General features: G+C 42.9%; 1 protein-coding gene across 1 annotated transcript in view; it reads left to right on the top strand.

Moving 5' to 3' along the window:
* LOC308324905 (beta-1,4-galactosyltransferase 2-like) overlaps positions 1-26,457 on the top strand; it is a 158,061-nt gene that overhangs the window by 114,126 nt on the left and 17,478 nt on the right. The window contains exons 4-5 of the mRNA XM_080777250.1: positions 6,262-6,449; positions 13,615-13,737. Coding sequence (XP_080633376.1) covers positions 6,262-6,449; positions 13,615-13,737 — 311 coding nt within the window. The remainder of the gene's footprint in view (positions 1-6,261; positions 6,450-13,614; positions 13,738-26,457) is intronic.

Raw genomic sequence — 26,457 nt, 5'->3', positions numbered from 1 at the left:
CGGAAATCGGATCGGGAGCAAATTAAACGTGATCGGACATCCCTAGTATCAATATTATATCCATATCATGATATTAGACTGGATATCATCTGTGATTTTGGATATTGTACTATTGTGATATGGCATTAGTGTTCTATACAAATGTAAATATCGGATAGGGAAAAATCGGTATCGGCAGATGCTCAAAATCAAATGATTGTAGGGTTCAATGAACCCTACAACTCGACGCATTGTGAGCTTGTAGATCAGGTATGTTCCACAATATTTGAAACGGGGGCTTAAAACCTCTTGAGCCCCAATCCCCCGCCGGCGGGGGCAGCGGCTGTCCACCTCATGAACAGCTCTCAGCGGGTAAATGGAGCTGGTCAAGGTCTCACGTTCCAACTCCGATATTTTAGATTTTCCCTCCTGGACCCCCCTGGGGTTTAAGAGGTTTTAACCCATTTTGACCTGAGATCAGATTCTAAAAATGTCTGTTTGAATTTTTTGAAAAAAATAGCAGACCTACAATCTCGTAGCGCGCCACTCGGTGGCTATTTTTCAATAGCTAAAGCATAACATAATGCTAACACCAAAAGGGGTTCCCACCCAAAATGGGTTAAGTGGCTGATTCATAATGTACTGTATATTTATTTTCCCTTCCGAGAAATGTATTATAGAGTCAAAAGTCCAACATTTGCCTTTGAAATGTATTGGAGTGAAAGCTTCTAGAGCTCGAGGTGAAGGGTTGACCAGAACTCTTTTATCACTTCAAGACTTCATGCTCAAATTCACCCACATGAATTACTGGCTTAAATTGCACTTCAAGGAGTCACCCAACCAGACACACAGTGGTTTGAAACGACCAAACTCAGCCTCAAGCCATATTATTCATATTTCATCGTATAGGACTTGAAAATAGCCTGTAGATTGGATACTTTACTATAACACCCTGTTGAAAGTAGTTCAAACGAGGAAGAGAATAAGATTAGGGCCAGACTGGATATTTACGGGGGGATAAAATTTGTAACGCTTTAAAGTTAAATAAGATGAAGTACTATATAAAAAAGAAAATGAGGCACAAAGTGCCTTTTGGTAGCGCTAGATGAAAGGCCATGGGGGTCACCAACATCTGTAGGGGTCATTCTCCGGGGAGCATGGTCCGTCATGGGGATGAATCGCTGGGATGCACTTAGCAGACATTCCCAGTGATGGGATGCCTGCTGAATGATGGGATCATGACACAGCGAGGTGCGATTAGAGAAGCCAATACTGTATGGCGATCCGTTGAGGTGCAGCTGGTTCACAGAGACACAGCTTATTATGATGATGATGATGATGACGACGATGAAAATGACTCCAATAATGGTTTAATGAGCTCTGGAACTCACTGGGAGGGAGAACAAGATACTATGAGGCCGTCTGGCTTTCTGAAGACGTATTACCTTATCTGGCTGAGCTGGCTAATGGAACCGCATGGTGGCTCCATGTCTCCTCCAACCTGCTCTCTATATACCTTTACGTCTGTCTATATATCAGCGCTATCAATCTGTGTCTCTCTCTCTCTCTGGTAGATTAGAATGATTAGCTCTGCTGAAGTTGGAAAAAGAAAAGTATTGTTTCACTTTCACTTCTTATCTGAGAAGAGGAGAGATGACTGGAACACTATATGGAGTTTCATTTCAAAATGAGATAACGGAAATACATTATATTTTTCAAAGGAGTATCACCTATTCTTAGAACATGATTACTGGGTTAAAATGAAGCGTGCTGTGAAATAATGGTGGAAGATATAATCCATGTTAAGCCTCAGGTCTGTGTTAATTACTTTTTTTAAGAGATCATTTGACTTAGTGGCTGCAGACACTGACAAACACAATGCAATCATTTTTTTTAAAGAAAGCCATCGGAATAATCTGCAACCAAGACTAAAGATCATAGGTCAATACTGAGGCAGTCAGCACCAGCTTGGCTGCCCTGTCATTAGATTGCCTTTCAACCCATATAACTCGCTGTATACAGTGAATTTGTAGACAATAGATTCGTTTTTTGCTTTTATTCTGCCTGCAGAGTTGGATTGCTCAACTCAAATATCAGGATTCTGTGGGATTGTCCCGGGGAGGATTACACCTTGTACTTAATTCACATAGTCGGTCCATCTTCTATCTCCATACTTCAATTAAAAAAATAAAATCGTAAATGAACGCCCTACTACTTGATCATACTACAGAGTCACACAAAAGTGTCGAAACTATAGCAGATCTATAAGCTCAAAACGTGTCGTGTAGATCTGCCACGTGTGATGCTTTTGAATATAACCCTGAGAAGTAACAGTTTTGCAACGATATGGCACAAAGAAAGTGTGCATGAACAACATCAAAGAACACACGGCATGATGCATGAATCCCTTCGCTGATTCCTCGCCATAATTGTCACGAAGTGGGTGTTTTTCCCCTGTGGACGGCTTAGCAGGTACAGTACGTGACTGCGACACATGCAAAGACACTGTTGTAGTCGCTCGGATCAGATGACATTCATCTACTGCGCTACGAGGGAAATGTTAACAGCCAAAAGGTGATGCCCTCCTCCTCGTTTCTTATGTTACATAATACATATACACACAACGCAGATCTGAGAAATGACATTCTGACCTGTGGTATAACCTTACTACTGCTGCTACTGCATATGAATTAGGAAATGTACCTGGACCTGGTTTGTTTGATGTCTCTTCATTACAAACAGGCTCATTTTGGTGTCCTTTGACACAGATTTCTCCCTGCTGTATCACATACTGTATAGCAGTGTTTCTCAGACTTTTTTCCATGTCAAGGACGCGGTAACCCAAAATGATACAGCATACGGATATTTGAAAATATTTAGTGCCAGGAGCATCCAGAAACAAAGATTTGAGTTTGTTTTTTGAACCGGCACCCGCCCCTCTAGGGGGGCCAAGCTACAGATCTACAAGCTCAAAGCGTGACGCTTCGCGCCACCTTTCGAGCTTGCAGATCTGCTACTTTTGATGCTTCAGTCTGACACTGTAGGATGATCAAGTAGGGTATTAATAAAAAACATAACGGGTTGAGAATCGCCGCCCGGGGGAAATCCTTTGTAATGACACGTTTTGTTTTCCACTCTCCACTTCAATACCCAGATAGCGTTCGCCACAATGAGTAATATCCTTACTTGTTGCAATTCTGTCCATAATTAACAGGACACTATTATGTCAGTATTATTGTGTCCTATTATCTGTTCCCTTTGAATATCTGCTAGATGAGAGAGAGAAGATATATTATTAAAAAGATCCACCACTCTCACATCTCCCACCTGCAGGCAGTGTTTCTATTCATTCAATTGAAAATATGGTCATTGCTGATCTATTATCTTCCATTTTCTCTCCCTCCATTACTAAGTCTCAGTGTGACACACACGCGCGCGTGCACACGTACGCACGCATGCACAGCTAGCCCTATTCATCGCTCACATATGAGACCTGTTGTGAGATGATTACTGTGGTCGGATCTACGCTGCTTTCTGCCTTAGATTGATAAATGGGGCCCATTGTGTTCAAGTGGCACTTTCTGGTGGAAAACGTAGAACGAGTGAGTAGCCGACATCAAATCAAAGTACTGTTTTCAACTATGATTTACAGTTAGAGAGAGAGAGAGAGAGTTTAGACAGTACAGTAAGTATTATTTATATAGGGCTTGCCTCCTGGCGGAGATTTTCACTGTACTGAGCTCACCTTTCTAGTTGAATCTTTACAGCACTGTACCCATCCCAGAATGCCTTGCCACTTGGCAAGGAGGCATTTGTCTGAGCCAAACTGTTGAGACTGGGTTACATACAGTGTAGCTATGCAATAACAGATGTGTTAAGGCCTTGCCAGTTGCCAAAACTGCTGAACCTGCTCGGGGTCAATGCCCACAGCAATTTGTACTGGATGTTGGAGTGCATTACATCGTACATTTGCTGGTGATTAATGTAGCTGTGAAACCTGTGATATCTGAAATACTCTCCCATTAGTAATGTCACCAAGATGTTCTTGCGTTGCAGATCGGTGCGGAAGACTATATGTTTAACTCAGTTAGGATGTTGAGCAAGAGCCAAATAGATCCTGCGAAACAGATGGTTTTACTCTGTGCCAACTTAGTGCGCTTGGATTCAATACACACCTCAATGCTTACTGATTGCAGGGATAAATAAACACATTAAATGGAAATAGAAAGGCATTTAACAACTCCACCAAACTTCTATAATAACCTGATGATGACCGCTTGAGTGCTTGGTTTGAAACAAGGTTATTATATTGATCGTGTTTTGCCACAATTATGTAGCTATGTGCCTGAGGCTCTTAACCCATTCTGGGCGTACCCCTTTTGATGTTATAACCCTTCTGGACGGGAAACCCTCTTGGGGTTCTGTACAGTATTTACAGCATTCAAAAAATTAACTTAGGTCAGGTTTTCAAGGCATTTTTAGGATCGGCCTCAGTCCAAAATGGGTTAATGTCTCAGCTATAGCCTATCTGTGTGATTATGTTAAACTTTTAGGTCGTTTATTTTGGATTTCACAGAAATTAGTTTCCCATCTAGAAGTTCCCAAACATTTCAGGTGTTTTCGTGAATGCAAAGTAAAGTATAGAGTTTGGGGGGTAAATCCCCAACCCCTGATGTCCTTGAATCATCCTCCCCAAATGCTTGTAAAAAATCACACCTGTGTGAACCAAGTGGTGCAACTCCACTCTCTCTCTCTCTCTCTCTGCTCCGTTATATTAGCTTTATTATGGATCGTGCATGCGCGCTGCCGTCCACCTCCCATTATACAGGCAGTTGATTTGCGTCCAGCAGGTGGCAGCAATGTCACATACTTCTCTCGTTCCAATTTCACGCATGCGCACACCACTCATGCTCATTTGACGTACGGACACAAACAGGTACACGGACAAAGCTGGATGTAGAAGTGGTTGCACCACTTAAAAATAAATTACCGGTATGTATTTGTCGGTGTAAAATAATTTGTCCGTTGTCCCCCTTCTATGTGCAGCACTTGTGCTCAGCTACTACCCTGGGTTAATAAAGAACAAAAAACAAATCATGATGGATCTGTCTGCGTGACAATTACTGGGTCTAGGAATTGGTTTGGTAAATGAACAGTCAGTGGGCATACAATAGTCTACAGTAGTCTAAGTTACGACCAGGAGAGATAAAGAGACTTTAGGATGAATTGTTTCCTTAGGTGGAAGCTCTGTTCTGGTTGATGGATCTTGTATCCTCTGCAGAGGCTGAGCCAACTTTCAGTGCCCTGAGAAGGCGGAACACACATAGCTACGAAGCTACGATCCACATTGGCACCAAAAATACTGCTGCACCTCGTGCACAAACACAACGTTGATCAGCTATCACAATGTATTTGATTTTGAGTTTAAAACAAATGTCAGCAGCTGTCTCTTGTTTGTGGAAGGTTGCAGGGGGTTCCATCCAGTCCCCACCCACCCAGTGTAAAAGTTGAAACCTATATGCCCATTTGCGAATGTAATGTACTAAAAGTTTAATGGACCACAAGTGATTACAAACATCAACAAAATTATTAACAAGGGTGGCTAAGGACACACTCAGCTAATGCCTTGTGGTGGTGGTGTTGCCTGGAGGGCACCAGGTGGTTGATCAGCAACAGATGTTGGACATTAAAACTTGAATGATTAACTAAACTAATCACTCAGCGATATGATGACGCACTTGAGCTAGCTCATCGGGTTGCTGTACCCTTGCCTGGGGCCAGGGTTGCCAGCCGTCCCTTGAAATACGGAATCGACCCTTATTTAAAAACGAAAAGATGGGTATCATTGAAGTGATAAAGGGACACACTTTATTCGTAGCTTTTGGGAATCAGACAGTCAATGACACACATCTTAAAAGTTCAAACTGCTCACATGTATGTAAATCAGGGTACTTTTATGTGTGCAATTATTTTCTGTCTACACAGTGGCGATGCGTTTTGAGCCTGTAGATCGGCTATTTTGTGCTATTTCCCCCCCACCTACCCCTCAGAATATGGATAATAATATAATATACAATACCATATACAGTGAGATTTTATCTTTCATGGAAATAAGGGAATCCCGGTTGGTTGTCCCATAATTCTTTCAGGTGGTTGCCAACCCTATACGCAGAGCCTGTCGGACAGGTGACAATGATTAAGCAAAAAAAATGCCTGTCTTCCATTGAGTACAATGTGAACAACACAACTGAGGATCTCTCCTGATCTCGCCCCCGTTTGCAGCTGGGTGAGGACACGTTTAACCGGGCCAAGCTGCTGAACGTGGGCTACACGGAGGCTCTGAAGGATGGCGAGTACGACTGCTTCATCTTCAGCGACGTGGACCTGATCCCCATGGACGACCGCAACCTCTACCACTGCTACGACCAGCCCAGGCACTTCGCCATCGCTATGGACAAGTTTGGCTTCAGGTGGGTTTGATTTATGGGGTCTCTTAACCCATTGAAACTGTTCTTTTAGATTGTATAGCTATATATACAGTAAGTGAGATGAGAACAGTGGTTCTCAAAAATAGCCGATATATAAGATCACAGAGCGTCACTTTGTGCCAAGCTTTTACATCTGCTATTATTTTTTTACTAAACTAACCTGCACATCAGGAGCAATTAGTAATTCAGAGTCTTGCTCAAGGACACAAACTCTGGGGGAGCCCGGGATCGAACCGGGAACCATGAGGTTCCCATCCGACTGCTCTACCGGCCACTCTCCTCTCCTCTCCTCTCCTCTCCTCGTATGGTTTGTTGACCTGGACTCTGTGGGAGTTGCTTGTAGAAACATCCATTGAACAGCTCACCATTGTGTTTGTGCACTTCCCGCACGTACTTAATTAATTTGGCATGATGTTACTATTCAGTCCATTTCGTTTCTAATTCGACTCGAACAGCACTCCTTGATTCGGGCCTAAAATAATTTAATTGGAATTCCGTTCAATTTGTTTTGATCCCAACGGATTACTGGAACTATAATGAATCCAGCCACATCATTTCCACGGCTTATACGTGCAAACACAGGAAGTTCTATTGTTAATGCCGTTCCTCCGGCATTGTAAGATGTGGTATAAGGCCGTGTTGCCTTCATTTAAATAGCCACGCGCATTTATATCACATTTAATTCAGTCGTGACTGAAAATCACCATACACTATCAAGTAGTGGTATCAAGTAAAATATTTGTTTGGTACTTCAATTATGCAATATTCATTTCACTTCTATTTAATTTAAAGTGAACTTAATCTGTTTCAGCATTCATTTATACAGCAGAGGGGTATAGCTCTTCCACTGTGTTTGTTGGATAATTGATTAACCCATTCAGACCGGGAACCTATTATGGTGTTCAGCATCATGTTATGCTTTAGCTATTTTTGAAAAATCTAAGGAACGACTGACATTTTTAGAATCTGATCTCAGGTCAGAATGGGTTAATCAGACCAGTGTGTGTCCAGTGGAAATCTCGTATGAATCTGATCTCAGGTCAGAATGGGTTAATGAATCAAACTGAATGCTCTGAAGCAGTGGTTCCCAATTTGTTTTAGCTCAAGACCCAAAAGATGTTTGTCCGGGACCAAAAAACTATAGTGAAAATGGCAGATCTACAAGCAGCTACATTCACTGCCAGCAGTATTCATACAATTATTAGCTGTTAAACGGCAGCATTTTTGTCAGTGAAACGCTTATTTTGAAGGATCCACCACCAGGACCCTAAAAACTGAACCAGTTTAACGTTAATGTATGCATTTGTACACCATCAGAGTCAAATGAACACCTTCCAAACAGAGGGAAAGTCAAGCACTTTTCAAAAGGTCTCCTTTGGCCAAATAAACGGTGATCTTTATACATGTACGATATGTGTAAACTAGACATAGCGGTTGTCTGCCTTTGTTTACAGACGTATGTACTCAGTAACCGTGACTTTTGACCATTGTAGAACTCTGTGTGTGATACAGTACATACTCAATACATGAGACCAACACAATTGTCTAAATAGCATAGCCTTGTCCTGTAAGTGTTAAAAAGGTCATCTGCATATTCTGTGATGACATCTGAAAAGATTTGAATTCATGGGAATGTATCAATGCTTGTATGCATTGTCAGATGTATAGGACTTGAAGCCCCTGGGCTAGAGTAGTCTAATGTTTGAGCCCCCCCCCCTCCCCCCTCACTTGAATTGGATTGCAATACTTCATCATTTCATCATTGTTCATGGGTTGGGGGGCCCTGGGCTGCGGTAAATGTGTGAGATGTGTGCCCCATGGATATCACGTTCACAAGGTTGGGGCGGACGGGTGGAAGGACAGGCGAGACGAGCCTAAATGCCGCCTGTCCGCCATGCAGGCAGGAGCATGACAAATGTTCACCTGGAATATAACGAAAAAGGGTTCTCACATGCAGACGATATCAATCACGATCCAAAGTATCATATTCACAGTCTTCACGTGTTTCACCACCATGCTGCAATCGGTTCATGGCCTGGAGGAGACAGACAGATAATGACAGGCGTCCCCGTGTTCTTGACAGCTTGGCCTCCGGCCTCACACGGCCACGGTGGAAATGTAGACAGTGTTCAGCCACCCAACTCGCTGCTTAGAACCACCCCCCCCCCACCCGGGGGAAATGAAACCGTGGACGACCCAAAGACCACCTGGAGCAGAACAGTTGAGAAAAGGAGCTGAAAGGTAAAGGTATATAGGCTACTGGTCCCCAGAGCAGCAGCATGTTGAGCCACTTGGAGGTCCCCGGCCATCGCCTTAACCCATTCTGACCTGAGATCAGATTCTAAAAAAAATGTCTTCTACATCCTGACAGTTTTCTGAAAAAGCTATGTTTCTATGTCAGTCGTTCTTAGATTTTTCAAAAATAGCAGATCTACGAGCTTGTAGATCTGCTATTTTTCAATAGCTAAAGCATAACATAATGCTAACACCAAAAGGGGTTCGCGCCCAAAAAGGGTTTGCCAGACGGCACAGGTAGGATAACTATCTGCGAGGGAGTTCAGACAGCAACCCTTGCATGGCTTCATCTCATACTCAAACTAAAATCAAAGTTCAAATCCAGAGTAACAAAAACAAAACCAGATCATTCCCAAGGGGACACGAGAGTGTATAGCTAAAAAGTGGGACAAGGAGCAATTCAGTAAGTAAGTGCACAATTCACATTGAAAATGGAGCAAATGGAAAGATCTAAATCATGTGATATCATGTAATATTGACAGCAGTTGTCTGTAAATAATAGATACAATTTTACAATTTACAATTTACAATTTAGGCATTTAGCAGACGCTCTTAATCCAGAGCGACTTACATTAAGCAAGAACAAAAAGCATGGGAATACATCACATAAAGACATTTATCATGAAACATGCGTAGCTAAGAAAGTAACAGTGGAATATCTATAATGAAACTATACATATAAGCTATACATCTATACTACTATGCTACACATATGTACTATGACGTGCTATGACTACTAGAATTGCTATCTAAGGGGGTGGGGTAAGATACAGGTAAATACAGAGAGCATGTACAGTATGTATACAGTATAAGTTTGAGTGTAGATTCTGTGTGTACGGTCTCATTGTGGGGGAGGGGAGACCTTTTTTAATCTTGGGGGGGGGGGGGGGGTTTCAGCTTCACCCAGCTGATGGCTGGTGAAGAAGCTCAACCCATTTTGGGCGGGAACCCCTTTTGGTGTTTTAAACATTATGCTATAATTTAGCTATATTGAAAAATATCTACATGCTCATAGCACGCGCCACTCGTTGTAGGTCTGCTATTTTTGAAAAATCGTGAAAATGTGGCAAACCTTTGAATATATACATTCTTTCAGAGAGAACGAAGTCAAATCTTTGCTTCTGGGGGTCCCTGGAACGACATATTTTCAAATGTTGGCGGCCAATTACATATAATTTCTGGGGTCCTTGACATGAAATATTGAGATACCACTGATATAGAAACAGAGGTATTTCAGAAAACTGTCAGGATTTAGAAGGCATTTTTTTTAATTTCGACGCCAGGCCTAAATTGTGTCTAAAAGTGTCTTGCTCAGGGACACTTTGACAGATCATACAGTAGATGAGAGGCAAACCGGTGACCTTCTGATTACCAGACAGCCTCTCTACCCTAGTACCCACTAAGCCAGTGGTCCTCGGTTGAATCTGTTCATTCTGAAATCCACTGTCCGCTATATTTGGGTCACACCGAGCAGTCTATTCCAGGGAGGTATACGAATATTGAAGTATTCTATAAAGGGTCTCCATGCCTTAGTGAAGCCTTCGGAGGTTCCTCTGAGAGAGAATTTTATTTTTTCTAAGCTTAAGAAGTACATCACATCGTTGAGCCAGATTGAGTGGGAGGGTGGATTTGGCGACTTCCAAGATAGTAATATTCTTCTTCTAGCTAACAGTGTTGCAAAAGCAATAATCTCTAACTTCTGATTCGTGTACTGTACTGTACACAAATCAGACGGTGTGCCGAATATAGCTATCAGTGGACAGGGTTGTAGTGCAATTTCTAGCACGTCTGAAATCGCTGTAGCTGGGGACAAGACCAATACATACTGTATGTGTGAGATGTGCTTATGTCTGGGCACAGCGATCGCACTTCGAGTCTGCCTCAGGATACATTCAATTACAAAAGGCACTGCACGTTTTTCGATACAATTGTCAACATAAGTATTATTACAATATCCTCAAGTTCACGCAGCAGGGTGTACTGTACAACATTTAATGTGTGGATTTGTACACCATCAGAGTCAAATTAACACCAAACAGAGGGAAGTTGAGGGGATCCCTGGCACAAAACATTTCCAGATGGTGGTCCGAGGCAAAATACCAATGCCCTAAGCTACAGCCGACCCCCATGATGTGTGCAAATGCATGCATGTGTAGCCCCCCCAGCCAAAACCCAGCCTGCAACAGCCCTGCCAATCGGGCACAGCCCTATTGCCACGACAGGTTGCGCGTTGGTCTGGCGAGTGGGAGGCCCGGGTTCAATCCCCGCGTTCCGCACATTGCTACAATCTGGCGCAGTCGGCAGGACGTGAAGCGTGAAATCCTCATGTGAGGGACATGAGGAACATCATGTGTGGCGGACCGCGGTGTGAAGTGAGAAGCGCGAGGACACGCTTCAAAGACTGGGGGGGTGATTGTAGCCCCCAGCCAAGACCCAGCCCCCAACAGCCCTGCCAATCGGGTAAAATGGTAAATGGTGCATTTATATAGCGCCTTTATCCAAGGCGCTTTACATAGATTGTGCATTACATTCACCCATTCATACACCGATGGCAGCGGAAACCATGCAAGGCACCAACTAGCACATCGGGAGCAATTAGGGGTTCAGTGTCTTGCTCAAGGACACTTCGACAGTAACTCTGGGGGAGCCCGGGTTCGAACTGGCAACCTTGCGGTTCCCATCCAGGCACTCTACCCCTGAGCCACCGCCGCCCCAATCGGGCTCAGCCCTATTGGCACGACAGGTTGCACGTTGGTCTGGCGAGTGGGAGGCCCGGGTTCAATCACTGCATTGCTGTATACACATGCAATATATCGTCACTGTCGGGCAGAAACCTTGTGTTATTGCCCTACTTCGTCTTTACAAGAGTGTCAAGCAAAAGCAGTGAAAATAGCCAACCTACGAGCTCTTTTGCTATTCTCATTCCATTTTATTTCTTGAAAAGTAACGGTTTTGGACATACAATGTTTCCACCCGACAGCGGCAATATGAAATGCGGTGTTCATGCACTACCTATACAGGAAGACGCTAATCTGTGATGCCAAACAGAAACACTCTATGGAGCGGTCGCGTAGAAGACGGCTCACTGAAGACGCCCCCAGGGACACAGACCAAGCCTGAGGTGTAGCTCGGAGTCAGATAACACACCCTTATCCCATGTAAATCACCTCCATAGAGAGACCTTCTCCCCTGTGTTTATGGACATCACCTCCATAGAGAGACCTTCTCCCCTGTGTTTATGGACAGTTATCTTCCTCTTGTCTCGCCACAGGGGAAAGAAAGGGTTGTTTAGCTTTAATTAAAAACGTCTTTCTGTTAATTGAACCGTCCAAAGTCATCAGACATAATTCTGTAACATCTGCCAAAAAGGGGGAAAAAAGGAAAGTTGATGTTCCCTTTCTTACTTTTCCTCTTTTACACACACACACACACACACACACACACACACACACACACACACACACACACACACACACACACACACACACATGCGTGCGTGCGCAGACACATGCATGCACACACACATGCGTGCATGCAGGGTTAGAAGTGTCCTCTCACCATGTTGTTATGTGGAAGAAGTTTTGCAGAAACAGATGGTCTCATTAGTGTTGGACTTGTCAGCTGTCAACATGGAACTGTCATCCTTCTGACGACACACACACACACACACACACACACACACACACACACACACACACACATGCAGCTGCACACACCTGCACACACACCTACACATACAGGCATTGCCCTCTGGTTAGACTTCAGGCTACTGACTTGACATTTCTAGATAACAACCATCCGACACTATAGTCTCTCGTATTTTAGGAAAAATTGTGGGGGGAAGGTTGTGGCTTTGCTTGCCCTCTGCTGGAAAGTCATGAATGTTAAATTAATTGGGAGATCGTAAAAAAAAACCACTCAAGAACTACAATTATACATTCATTACAGCTGCCTCCTTATCAACTACCAAAGCTTCAGAAATCATATTTATAAAAAAAGAAATAATAATAACAAGACAATATCACTAATATTGACTTGTTAATATGCAGTTTTTTGAATAATTATTTATTTTTCAATGTTGCAACACTTATTATTACAAATATTGAATATGACATTTTAACGGTAATATTGTATATCGTATATCGATATCGCATATATATATTTGGCATAAATACAGAGATATGAAATTGTGTCCATATCGTGCAGCCCTACTCAAGCACCATGCTTGAGCCTGTATACACTTTTATGCACATTTTTATTAAATCTTTATTTAACAATGTAACTGCAGCCTCAGAATTTCACCCATGCACTTCTTTATACTTGGTGTAAACTTGATGTGGGCTGTGAGTGTGAGTCCCTCTCTCTCTCTCTCCCTCCTATCTCTCTCTCTCTCTCTTTCCCCTCCTCTCCCTCACTCCCTCTGTCCTGCATATAACCCACGAAATCCCACTGTGAAGGCTTAATTCATTTATACTGTGGCGCTGCATGGCGAAAATGGCGGATGTACGTACGTGGTACAAGCTCAGAAGCTCTCACTGTATAGATGGACTATTTTCGGCAGACGCGACAGTCGTACGACAAAGTATATAAATCAGAGGCTTAAACAATGAGCGTCGGAAGGTTTCTCATCTGGAGCTTGAACCTTTATGGCAAATGTTCCTCCCCCTGGATCTCACTTCCCACGTATTGCTCAGCTCTCCTGTCTGTTTCACCTCCCTCTCGTGTTGACTTGCTTTCTGGCACTCATGCTCACTTTCTGTCTGTCTGTCTGTCTGTCTGTCTCTCTCTCTCTCTCTCTCTCTCTCTCTCTCTCCCTCTCTCTCTCTCTCTCGGCGTCTCGTCTCCTCTGCAGGTTGCCCTACGCCGGGTACTTTGGAGGCGTGTCGGGGCTCAGTAAAAAACAGTTCCTGAAGATCAACGGCTTCCCCAACGAGTACTGGGGCTGGGGAGGAGAGGACGACGACATCTATAACAGGTACGATGAGATACTGTACATCTGTACTGTACATCTATAACAGGTACGATGAGATACTGGGGCTGGGGAGGCTCAGCGGCGGCGCTCACTACAGTACGTGTTCACGCATGTGCCACATAGTAGGTGTGTGCGCACGCACGCACGCACAAGTAACGAGAGACACAAAGACATGTCTATGCACAAACTCACACACGCACTCACACACACTCTCACACTCACACTCACACTCACACTCACACACACACACACACACACACACACACACACACACAGGCTCTTGGGTTCAGTTTGGTCATTTCAGCCACCATGGGGAGCTGGTAATGATAATGTCATTGTGCATGAAGTCAGGATTCTCTAGATATCATCTGCTGAAGAGGCACTCAATTGGGATTGATTAATTTAGTCATTTTGTCACATTGTTCAAGCGTGGACAATGACTGTCAAATAAAGTCTATTAAGGACTATTAAAGTGGAAGTGTCAGACTGTAGAAAATGGGTTGAAATCTGATAGCCTGCGTGAGAAATTCTTGCACGCTGATCATTTTATTTATAGGACATTTATTTTGCTTACTGTATACAAGATAACACTTTAACACGGCATTAAATCAAATTTAACTTTTAGGTATTCTGACTGACAGAATCATCCTGGGAATTGATATTACAACAACCCTGGCATTTGTCCAAATGAACAGATTAAACAATCATTAAATTGTAGAATGCATGCAGTCAAAGCACATGAACCAGATCATTAGTCAGTGTCCATAATGATCGTCATTAGGACCAGTCCTTATATGGTCTGTTGAGACTCCATACAGCAGTCTACTGCACAGGCTTATGCATAACATATCATAAAATATCATATTTTCACAGCACTTGCACTTTTTCACCCTATAGAAGCAGAAACTGATGAGAAAAGAGAGACAAAAAATACACGCAGATTTTATTCTCCACACAGAGCACATTTTCCCCAGGTTTCAGTGAATGTTTTGTTTCCCTCTGTGATGGGTACAATGCTGTACCAAACAACTCATAGGATTTGTTATCCACATGAACCCTATTCTATAGGTATGTTATAATAGGGGAAGAAAGGAGCTTGTGGATTTGCCTTTTTCCGCTGTTTGACGTACAATTACTGTAAGCATATAGGGTTTACGTGGTTAACTAGATACAAAAAAATACCACCACAGCATTATCTGCATACAGTATGATGCTAACCTTACAACTCATCTACATGTCGAAGGCAGTGAAACATGGAAAAACAAGGAGGTGATATTGAAATAATGGAGCTGTGGATTACGTCATTTTGACTGCAGCTGTCATTTTCCAGACATCTTACTCGAATAAACTCTCGCCTTCATTTATTTTCTCTCCCCCCCCCCCCCCCCGTACTGTCACTTCAACCACATGGAAATGTCAGCCTGGTATTAAAATGTCATGTAAGAGCAATAACAAGACTTGGAAGACAAAACGATCAGTTAGACGTCAGCTTGTATTTCAGGGAAACACGTGCGTGCGTGCGTGCGTGCGAGTGTGCGTTCATCACCGAGTGTCTGTATTGCACTAAATATACCTTTAGGTGCTTGTGTGCAGGTGTGTCTGTGTGTGCATGTGCAAGCAAATACAGTTGGTTCTTCAAACTGTGTTATGTGTGTGTTTATGAGTTCACACCAGCCCAGGCCAGATAACTTTATAAAAGATACTTTAACAGTGGCACTATACGATTTATCCGTCATTACATTCAATCTAATATTAGATAGAAAACAAATAAAAGACTGCAGTGAATCATCCAGACTGCAATAGGATTTTAATGCTTTCTTCTACACAGTTTTTTCCATAAACTCACACACACACACACACACACACACACACACACACACACACACACACACACGGCTACAATTAGATTTTCTTTCATTTTTTCTTTTGGGTCCTAGCTGAGCCAATTCCCTGCTGTAGGTGTAGGTTGTTTGAAGAGCAGTACAGTACACAGCTAAATGGACCCTTATACGTCCATTTTTAAACTGTCACGGTTAAGCTATAACACTGGGGAATTTGCTTTGTACAGTGCAGTGGCTGGAAAAAGTACAATTTGTCCGGTAAAGCACCAAAACTAAAAGTAATTATTATATTATTTATTTCACAAGGTATTATAAATATGTATAACATGTATTAAAACCTTTTTAAAACAGCAGATCTACAAGCTCCCAACGCGCCGCATCACCACAGCTTGTAGACAAAGTTTAAATAGGACTGAAGTAGTTTTGTAATACTAATTCAAATGAACAAGTAATTAAAGTTTTCATATAATTGCAGTGGAGTAAAAATACCATATTTGCCTGTGAGATGTAGTGGAGTAGAAGTAAAATAAAATCACACTTGTGTGAAGTGAGGGCGTATTCAGCTGTATGAAAGTCCATAGACTTGGCTGGCAAACGATTTACATCACATAAAGTGCTCGAGACAAGACGTAGACGTGGCTGCCATATGTAATCTTCAAAAGCCATGTGTTGGAGGGGCTCAAAAAGTATTGAAAATAGCAAATACTCCAGTCAAGTAAAACAAAACGACACCTCGGAATTGTTCTCAAGTACAGTATGAGTAACTGCACTTACATGTAGTTACTTTCCACCACATGATGGAGTCACATGACTGCAGCAGAGCTGTCAGCACAGGAACAAACACATCAGAGGTAACGGACCCGAAGGCCGGCGTTCCACATATAGGGTAGCGCGACGTACGCCCATCAATATAGATTTCCTCATCTTTTGAGGCTTGACAGACAGACATTTTTTTTAGATGTAAACCCATGCCGCTCTGTGTCTATAGATAGCTCGCTTTTGTCACGCTTGTTTTTCCTCCTTTGTTGTCTTGCTGTTGAAGTAAATGAACCTTAAAGAAGACTGCTTTTCCTCTTTATATATATATAGCACACAAACAAAATGCTAAAATACTTAGAACAATAAACGTGGAGGCAGACAGATGGATGAATGATTTCGGAGTCTGCAGAGTTCAGAATACAGCGTCATGGCCTGAGCCATGCACCCTTCAGCCTGACGGCTTCAGGACACTGACCCACATACTGTAGGCAGTTCTGGCTAGTTTATAAAGAAGCCGAATGAATACACATTAGATGGCTCAAACAGACATCTTTTGGTTGACACCCAAACCAAATGGTCAAAGTTACCTCCATGTTAGGTGTGGTCACAGGAAGACCAACAGGAGACCCTTGGATAGATGCTGCTATCAACAAGAGATCAATAGTAGGCCTATACCTACAGTATTGACCATAGAGTGCAAGCTGTGAACTGGTGCCTATATGTCTGTCCTGTTGGTCCTGTAGCCTCTCACCCATGAGGGGAAACAAGAGACTCAGGGTAACACTTTTAGTTTAAAACAATTATTTAGGCTATATTAATGAAATATATAATACACGACACTGTCTTTGTCATTCTTTAATGATAATGATAATGAATTTATTTATATAGCACATTTCAAGACATAGTCACAAAGTGCATTACATAACAGGGTTAAAAACAACAACGTGGTCACAGCTACAACAAGATAGCATTGAATGACAGCAGGCACAACATGAAAATATAATAAGGTATGCAAAAGGTAATTAAGAGAAAGCCATAACGTAAAGGTGGGTTTTTAGAAGGGATTCTTTGTCTCTGTCTGTCTGTCTGTCTGTCTGTCTGTCTAGTCTTGTCTCTCTCTGCTGTTCTTGTGAAAGCTTGTACAAAGTCAATCTTATAATAGCTTGAAAAAAGACTGGTAGAAATGAAGTTATATGGGCATGAAGGTCTCTCGTTCCGACGTTTCCCTCCCCTTCCCCACCAGCCTGTTTTCTGTTTATTTATTTTTATTTTTTTAGGTTGGCTTGTTTTAAAGCCTTTAACACCCTGAGCGGCAAGGACGGAGTTCTCCGCCCTATCAATTAGTAACGCCCAGCGCTCGGGACGGAGTTTGATCAAAAGGACGGAGATTATTGATATCAAAACCAATCGCATCGCTCCACAGGCATGGGAGCGTCTGTTGCGCAACATTCAATGTTATTTTCCGGTGGGACGTCATCGAAAATGTTCCCCCCCGAATTTTAGCCGACGAGATCGAAAATCTTAAATCGTTAATAACATTTGATCTAAATCATTCCATCCAATTCTAAGAAAAGATTATGTGTTAGACGGCCCATCGCGGTCCCGTCGCTAGTCGCGCTAGAAGTAATCATACCTTCCATTTGTCGACCTTTGTCGATCGCATCGAGTGTTTTGGCTACATCTAGCTACTTCAGCCACATCCGGGATAGCATCCAGTCCGTCGCTAAATATGCTCCACTGCTAAATCGCTGGGCGCTATGATTTAATGGATTAAATAACCCCAGGCGTTCGGGGTGTTAACTGAGTGATTTGAATGGAAATGCCCTTGAAACACATACAGTGTGTGAGTAGAGACAGTCTGGAGAGAGAGAGAGAGAGATATGTTGTGTGGGCAGGGTGGTGAGTTAGTGTGCGCCTGTAGGCAGTGTAACGAACAGCATTCTCCATTTCACCGGGGTTGCATCAAAGCCCTGTGAAGCCAGCCGTCTTGTGTGCATGTCTGCAAGACAGTGTGTTTAATGTTTGGTTTAATTTAATTGAACTTCTAGTTAGCTCACTGTGTCATTACGCCCTAAGCTTTATCGTTGGTTAGCAGGATGGCCTTGCTGTTAGACAGACCAATACAGGACAATTGCAGGTTTTCCCGTGAACATTTGCTCTGTCATATTATATTGCCCTTGAGCAAATCAGTGAAGATCAAACCTCCTCTCGGAAAAGTTACTCTGAGTTGCATTGAGAGTGATCTGTGATCTGTGTCCACAGTCAAATCCTGTGTGTTGTCTAACTATGAAAACCTTTCAGGCAAGTGTTGTGAACCCATTGGAAGCCTATTATGATAATGCAGTAAATGTACTGTATATAAATAAATATGATTTCCTATCACCTAACCTTTCAGAATGTTTAGAATATGGAATCTGATCTAACATAAGCTAGCAACTGTTTTACAGGGCCCCTTAAAAACAGACTTTATGAATATTGCCTTTTTGACTTTTAAATGAGTATTTTTTACAAGTTCACAATTAACATAAAACGCAGCCAGCTGTCAGAAAATACATAAAAGCTGTCTGGAGGGAGAGAGGTAAAGGCAAGCATGACAAAATGAGCAATCATGGCGGTGACATTATACCGGTACGATATTATGCAATTCTTGAAAAAAAACCAAAAAAAAAAAACAGTAGTTGTAGTCAGATCAAACATCCACACTGGCGACATTGTGACAAATAATATGTTTGTGTTGTGTTATTGAAGTACTTGGTATTGTAAGGCCATACTTCTGGGACAGTATCGGGGTGCATTCTGGCGGATTTCTTATACAGTAGAGGTCAGGGGTCTTCAACAGGGGGTCCCGGTCCTCAGAGTTACTACAGGGAGACGATGAAATGTTTGTGCAATATGGATTTCTTCATTATTTTAATTCTGTTCTGATGAGAAGCCAAAAATAGCAGACCTGAACAGACTGAAGGGTCAGGTTTACAAATTATTTCACAGAATTAGGGTCATCCTAAAACTGGTCCTCTTCTCCACGCTGTTCTCCTCATTTCTCCTCCCTTGTCCTGTTCCGTCTCTCTCCTCCTCCTCCTCCTGCTCCTCCTCCTCCTCCTGCTCCTCCTCCTCCTCCTCCTCATAGATCTGCCATTTTTGCAAAATCGTTAAAATGTGATGCAAATCTTTGAATATATATTCTTTCAGAGTGAAATCTTTGCTTCTGGCACAACAACATATTTTCAGATGGGGGACTGCGGCCAATTACATACATTTCTTTGGTGGTCCTTGACATGAAAAGGTTTGAGAACGACTGACATAGAAACGTAGGTTTTTCAGAAAACTGTCAGGATTTAGAAGACATTTGTATAGAATCTGGTCGAAATGGGTTATTCATGGTTCAGAATGATGCCACAGAACATGGCGCGGCCTCCTCTCTCCCGACGCTGCCCTGCAGTGCCAAGCACCGGAGGGAATATCTGTCCCCGTTTGTTGGTCACGCCCGGGGACATATGGACACGGACAGCGCAGCGGGCACAGAGCCCAGATGGTGCCACTCACCACCAAGCAATGCCGCGACATATGTCAGTCGTTAAAGTCCCTACACAGGTCCATTTTGGGTCCATCCCTGCACTCTTCGAGTTAACCCATTAACCCATTCTGACCGGGAACCCATTTTGGTGTTTTAAGCTTTGTTATGCTTTAGCTATTGAAAAATAGCAGATCTACAAGCTCATAGCGCGCCACCGAGTGGCGCGCTACGAGCTTGTAGGTCTGCTATTTTTGAAAAATCGAAGAACGACTGACATTTTTAGAATCTGATCTCAGGTCAGAATGGGTTAATCAGACCCAGTGTGTGTCCAGTGGAAACCGCGTATGAATCTGATCTCAGGTCAGAATGGGTTAAGAGCTTGAGGCCGATCATACAAATGCCTTCTAAATCACTAAAGTTCTCAAACGTATTCGTGCCAATGACCACCAACTTGAAATGTACTGTGTTTGGCCGCAGACCCACCCATCTGAAAATGTTTTGTGCCAGGGACCCCCAGAAGAGAAGATTTGTGTTTAAAAATAATCTAAATTATTCAACAATTTTCAAAATCAAAAACATTAAAAAAAATAGCAGATGTAGCTGTAAGCTTGTATCGCTGTATCTGCTATTTTTGAGAACCATTGTTCTAAACCACTGTTCTAAATCCTAACGGTTCTCTGAAAAACAATAAAAAAAACAAAAATTGGTTTTTATGGGTTAAAAATGAACACGAGGATTTTACTGTGCACGTATTTGTCAAGGGACAAAAGAGAGCGAGAGAGTGTAAAAGTTTAAGTCTCTGGAAGCTGTCAGAAGCAGGCCTGGGGGCAGAGAATGTACAACATGTCTCCTTGGGGTCTCCCATGTCAGGCCTGGGGGCAGAGAAGGTACAGAATGTCTCCCTGGGGTCTGTCAGAAGCAGGCCTGGGGGCAGAGAATGTACAGAATGTCTCCCTGGGGTCTCCCATGTAGATGGGAGACCCCAGGGTACATGTCGGTTCCCTCTCGCTCCTCTCTTCCTCTGCCAGCCTAGTCGTAGCACCACTGCGGCTCACTGCCGAGTCCCAGATTCTAGTGATGTTGCTATACAGCCTATAGGTTTTCAACGTAATGGGTCCCAGGAACACAAAAGTGGCATTTTTAGATGGGTCACAAGGAAATGTTACGAGGGAAATCTTAAAGTGCATTGTTTCATTCGTGTTTGATCTTATATGGTTATAATATAATTAAAGCGGCATTACTATACTTTTGTATAGATAACATTTATTTTTGTATACCAATGTGTATAGAGTATGTTAATACAACATAACCTGGAGCAGCGGTGGCCGAACAGTTTGCGGAGCGTTCTTGATATATAGGAAGGTCGCTAGTTCGTATCCCCGGACCGGCACGTTCAAATTACCACCGTTGAAGTGCCCTTGAGCAAGGCATTGAACCCCTACCATGAAATGTTCTATGAGCAGGGCCTGGCTGTAAACAAGTTCTTGAGCTTAGTCCAGTTACCCTGCAGGGTAAACATAGTACCTTTAGTCCAGTTACCCTGGGTAAACATGGTAACTTTGCTTTGCTTACCTTGGGGTTTATGTATTTTGTCTCCCTGCTCTTATATTGAGACATGTGTCAAAGGTCATGTCTCACTATAGACACAGGATCTGACTAAAATGTAACCTTATGATTCATCCCCTGAGCAAGCAAGCTAGCTGGGTTTAAAAGAGGCCCGGGTGGCTGGCGTAGCCGTCTGGGCACCTTGGCTGGTAGTCCAGTCTTGCCGCGAGTTCGACTCCCGATCCCGACTGCCTTTACTGCGTGTCACCCCCCCCATCTCTCTCCCCATTTCCTGTCAGCCTACTGTATACCTAACCTGACTGAGGGGGGGAGGAACCCTGTGTACTCTCTGCTGCCCCATCTGGCAGAGTCAGGTCACTGTATACCTATACCTATCCCTCTATAAAAAATAAATAAAGGCGAAAGCCACAAAAACTATCTTAAAAAGAAGAGGACAGTTAAAAGGTTCTCCCCACTTACAGAACCACTGTGGTGTTGCACTCCATCTGTGTTTGGGAAGCGAAAACCATTTCTATCTAGCTGCCATAATGGAGGAGAAATGTATTAAAACATTGCCTCAGGACCGGTACATTATGTGCTCACTCACCGCATTGCACTGCACAAAGTAAACAAACTGGACCCAGCATGGACAGCTCGTGTTAGCGTAAACCTGTTGCAGTTGCCATGTTTGTTTCACAGAGAGTAGGCTAGTACAGTATATAGAGAGCCTCTCAGTGGCCCAAGCCGCCTTCTATCCACTTTGATCGCTTCAATATTCCCCAGAAGGCCTTCAGCTTTCTTTCTGAGAAAGCAAGCCTGAGATTCAAGGTTGTACAGCCTGTATAAACACTGCAGCGACCACCCATGTTTCATTCACTCAACCACTTGGGAAATTGAATTGAATTCAGACAGGCAATGCATTTTGTTTTCTGATTGGTTAAGTGAGCATGTGTATAGGCCTCCATGAAAAGAACGTCTATGCAACCGCTGAAAACAACTATTATTATTTTAATTGTGTCGAAAACCGGGACAATTTCATAGTGAATGATGAAAAACGGGACATATTAGAGTTTTAGAGATATTTGGCAGGACTGGGGGCACCCAGCTTGATTTGGCAGGACTGGGGGCACCCAGCTTGATTTGGCAGGACTGGGGGCACCCAGCTTGATTTGGCAGGACTGGGGGCACCCAGCTTGATTTGGCAGGACTGGGGGATTATCCCAGTTTGGGAACAATCCGGCCAACCCGGGACGTCTGTTCACCACATACCTTTATCTCTACTTCTAGCTTTCTCTCACTCGGAGGTCGGACAACTAATATTATCATAAGGTTCATCCTAGAGATATCAAATCTGTTACTTTTCAGGAAAACAGCTTTGAGCTATCTACAGATCAGCTATTTTCCAAAACATGTGTGAAACAGTACTGTATATATATTTTTGAAACATTTTAAGAACACAAATCTGGTATGGGGGTCCCTATATAGCTCTAAATGTTTTCAGATGGAGGTCCGTAGCCAAATACATGTACTGTACGTATACAGTTTGCGGGTCCTTGACATGAAAACATTTGAGAACCATTGCTGTGGAAACTAGCTGGCAGATGTTTTCTATGGAGTGTGAGAAGGCTTCCTCTTTGTTCTGGAACCTGGATGATAATCATCTCTCTCTCAGCTAAAATAAACTTTAAAACTTTTCTTCATTTCCCCTTGCGTACAGTTTTCAAAGGAATTTGTCTCCTGACGTAAACTCATTTTGGTCTTGAATTTGCATAATTTCGAGACCAATTATAATTTTGTGGGCGACAGAAATACAGAGAGAGAAGTCAGAGAACAGAGAGACAAGGCTAACAAGGCTAAATGGGGAGTTTAAACAGCTTGCAAAGACTGTAATATCTCCCACATCCATGTGTTTCTTATGTACATAAGTAAAGCTGAAAAATAAATATGCACTTGTGGTGCACCCACAAGTGCATATTTATTTTAATACAACTGCTTTACATGGCTGCTCTGTACTGCAACAACATTTCATGAAAATCGCCCCCACAAACAAGCATTTTCCAATGACCTGAGGTGGATTCCCAATTGACTGTGACCTTTGGTCTTTTCCACCCACAGTGTGATCAATTCACCGCGTGCAGTCTACTTACTTATTATCATCCCTGCCAAGTTTCACGACAATACGACAATCTGTTCCCAACGTATTGTACACGGCCAGGGCCACTTACAGTACAACCCGGGCTCGCTTTCCATCAACAGACTCTTTTGTTTTCATTTAATTGATGACTTTTAATGCTAACAACCATAAAGACAATCCGTAGCGTTGCCAGGCAGTCGCCTCCAAGTGCCAAGATGTCCAGGAGGCACGATTTATGCAAACCAGTAAAAAAAATCTTGGCAGTGCCACGGGACGGCGTCGCGTAATGGTAATGGCGTGCCCAGCTACAATTTTCAAACCTGATCTCACTTTGGTTCACCAAAAGAAAACGGAAATGCACCCTCATATGGCTGCTGCTTTAGACCACTGTACAATCCTAGGAACCTTACTGTACAAATATTCATACACAGAGTTAAACAAACACTGAGGACTTTGCTGTTCGTTTAATGGTGCATTCATTCATATAAGAGCCTTTTATCCAAAGCACTTTATGATGTGCAATAGATTCACACATTCATTCACACACCGACGGCAGAGGAAACCATGCAAGGCAGGCACCAACCTGCTCATCGGGAGGGAGGGAGCAGTTAGGGGAGCCCAAGGCTGCGTCCGAAATCATCCCCTATGCCCCATATAGTGCACTACTTTGAGGTTCCGCCATTTTGTTATAGTGTCCGAATATGTAGTGAGCATTTTTGCACCCTAACGTAGTGGACTGAAGTATCCCACAATGCACCGGGAATTGTAGGGAGCATCCGATGGTCACTACAAAAACACAGCGAAGCAAATCTGCCCCATAATACATTGCGCAAGCTCGCTCTTGAGCGCACATGCACGCGTTTGCGCACGTGCGCTGCTTCTGCATGCATGCGCTCATTGCGCTCCAACTCAGAAGATGCAGAAGTTGTACCAGCGAAAGAAATCAACACAAATGTACTTTTTAAACTTTCGTTTTCCCCTCTTTTCTTCCCTGGCGGATCTCGAAGCTACAGATCTCGAGACAAATGATCTGTGCATTTATTTGAAATTGTTTTATTTTATTTATAATAAATCTACTCATTTGCAATAGTATTACTAATCTGATTCATTGTATCACCCAGGCCCAGCGCATGACGTTAGGAGAGGAATCAGTTGCTTGCTGTAGAATATATTTGTGAGATTCTTTATCACAAACGTAGGATACATGCATGTGAGACACATATTAATTGTGTCCGAACATATGTTTTATTAATATTCATTAATTCCTGCCATGAAAATATATTTTAAAAGAAATTCATTGAATTGCGATAAATGCATTAAAACTTCATTGCAGTAGGCAGTCATTTATTGGACTGTTGTTTCTGTTAACACCAAACGTCCGTATTGTGAGCAGAGCTTGTAGATCGAAGGTACCCAAGTAAAAGTATACAAGCTCTGCTCACAATACGGACGTCGCGCGTTGCTTATAGATCGGCTATTTTTGCCGTATCCCCCCCCGCCCCAAGATTAGCGGGGGTTCATGTGGTTAAGATTCAATCGTGCTGCTGATATTTTCATATTATTGTCAAGGTTGTGCACTGTTTTCATATTGCTGGATAATGGATATAGCCTAATATTAATTTATTGATAAATTATAACCCATTTATCGGCCCATAACAATGGGCCTATGATTTTAAAATAACCTTTTTATCATAGATATATAGGCCTAAATGCCTGCAAACATATTTTCATTAACCTATTTTTTCTTTATTCATTCATGAATTTAAAAATAACTTTACAAGCTGTCCTTGCAGGGAGGTGACAGCCTGCAGTCACTTATTTGATAGTCTGTTCCTAGCGGAAATTCAGCAGCAGCGTTTTGATTGGTTTCTTGTTGTCAGTTGATTCTTCATATCCAAATGAGTGAAACGGCCGGGATGATTTGTTTATTTTTCAAACAGTTCTTTATGAGGCGATCTGAAAAAACCTAATGGGGATTTCATGCAAATAAAAAGTAGCCTACATGAACCCGCAGAACTACAGCGCCCTCTATCGATATTGACGTCAGAGTCGGTGCTCCCCATACAGGGAGTATTGTCCGAAATCATCACTATAGAGTCCACTAGAGTCTGGATCCCCGTATGGGGGATAGGGAGTAGGGAACAACCCTATCAATTCGGACGCAGCCCAAGTGATTCCCAATTGGATGCTCTCACTCCTCCTGAGACACTGTACCGCCCCCCACCGCACCGCAGGAGAATGCAGTATCTCATCAGATCCACAGAGGGCTCCCAGTGAGGAGGGGAGTAGTACCGATTGCCCCGGGCCTGTTGTTGTCTTTGACAAATGAGTCGGCTTGAGGATTCTATAGGCTACTGCATACACCTTCTCACACAGCGGACAGTGGCGTGGCTCTATTTATTATGCAGTCGGTCTGCCCGCGCGCCCCCACAGCCCAGTGCAGACTGTGCTTTCACACTCTGTCCAAATTTTAACAAAGAACTGCATTTCTGAATAGACGAGGACAGAAGGACTCTCAAGAGCTCCTGTCTGTCTGTCTCTTTTTGTCTGTGTTCCTCGATTTGTTTGAACCTTGCATAATGTGTGCGTGTGCGCTTGCACGAGTGCGTGCGTGCGCGTGTGTGTGTTTTTTAGATGGAACCTCAGGTCTCGTCCGTTAAACATTGGTGGAGTTTTCATCCCCCATTGTTGTGGTCGGTCGGGTTATGTTCTTTTCTGTCCACGAGTCAAGCAGGTGCAGAAAGCGTGAACAAAGGGGTCAGTTCTTCTACTCTCAGGGCCCAAGGTAAACAGCATGCATGTTTGGCAGTGATGGAACGTTTACTCAGTGTTTTTTAAAGCACTGAGTGTACTTTCACAAGTAAAGTGAAAGTGTATGTATTTCCAAATAATTGCACTTTATACTCCACTACAATTATTTAAAAACCTTA

Source organism: Protomyctophum bolini (assembly GCF_963924005.1).
Source record: "Protomyctophum bolini genome assembly, chromosome: 12".
Taxonomy (NCBI): Eukaryota; Metazoa; Chordata; class Actinopteri; order Myctophiformes; family Myctophidae; genus Protomyctophum; species Protomyctophum bolini.
Note: the sequence above shows the minus strand (reverse complement) of the source record. Positions and strands in the feature narration are given on the sequence as shown.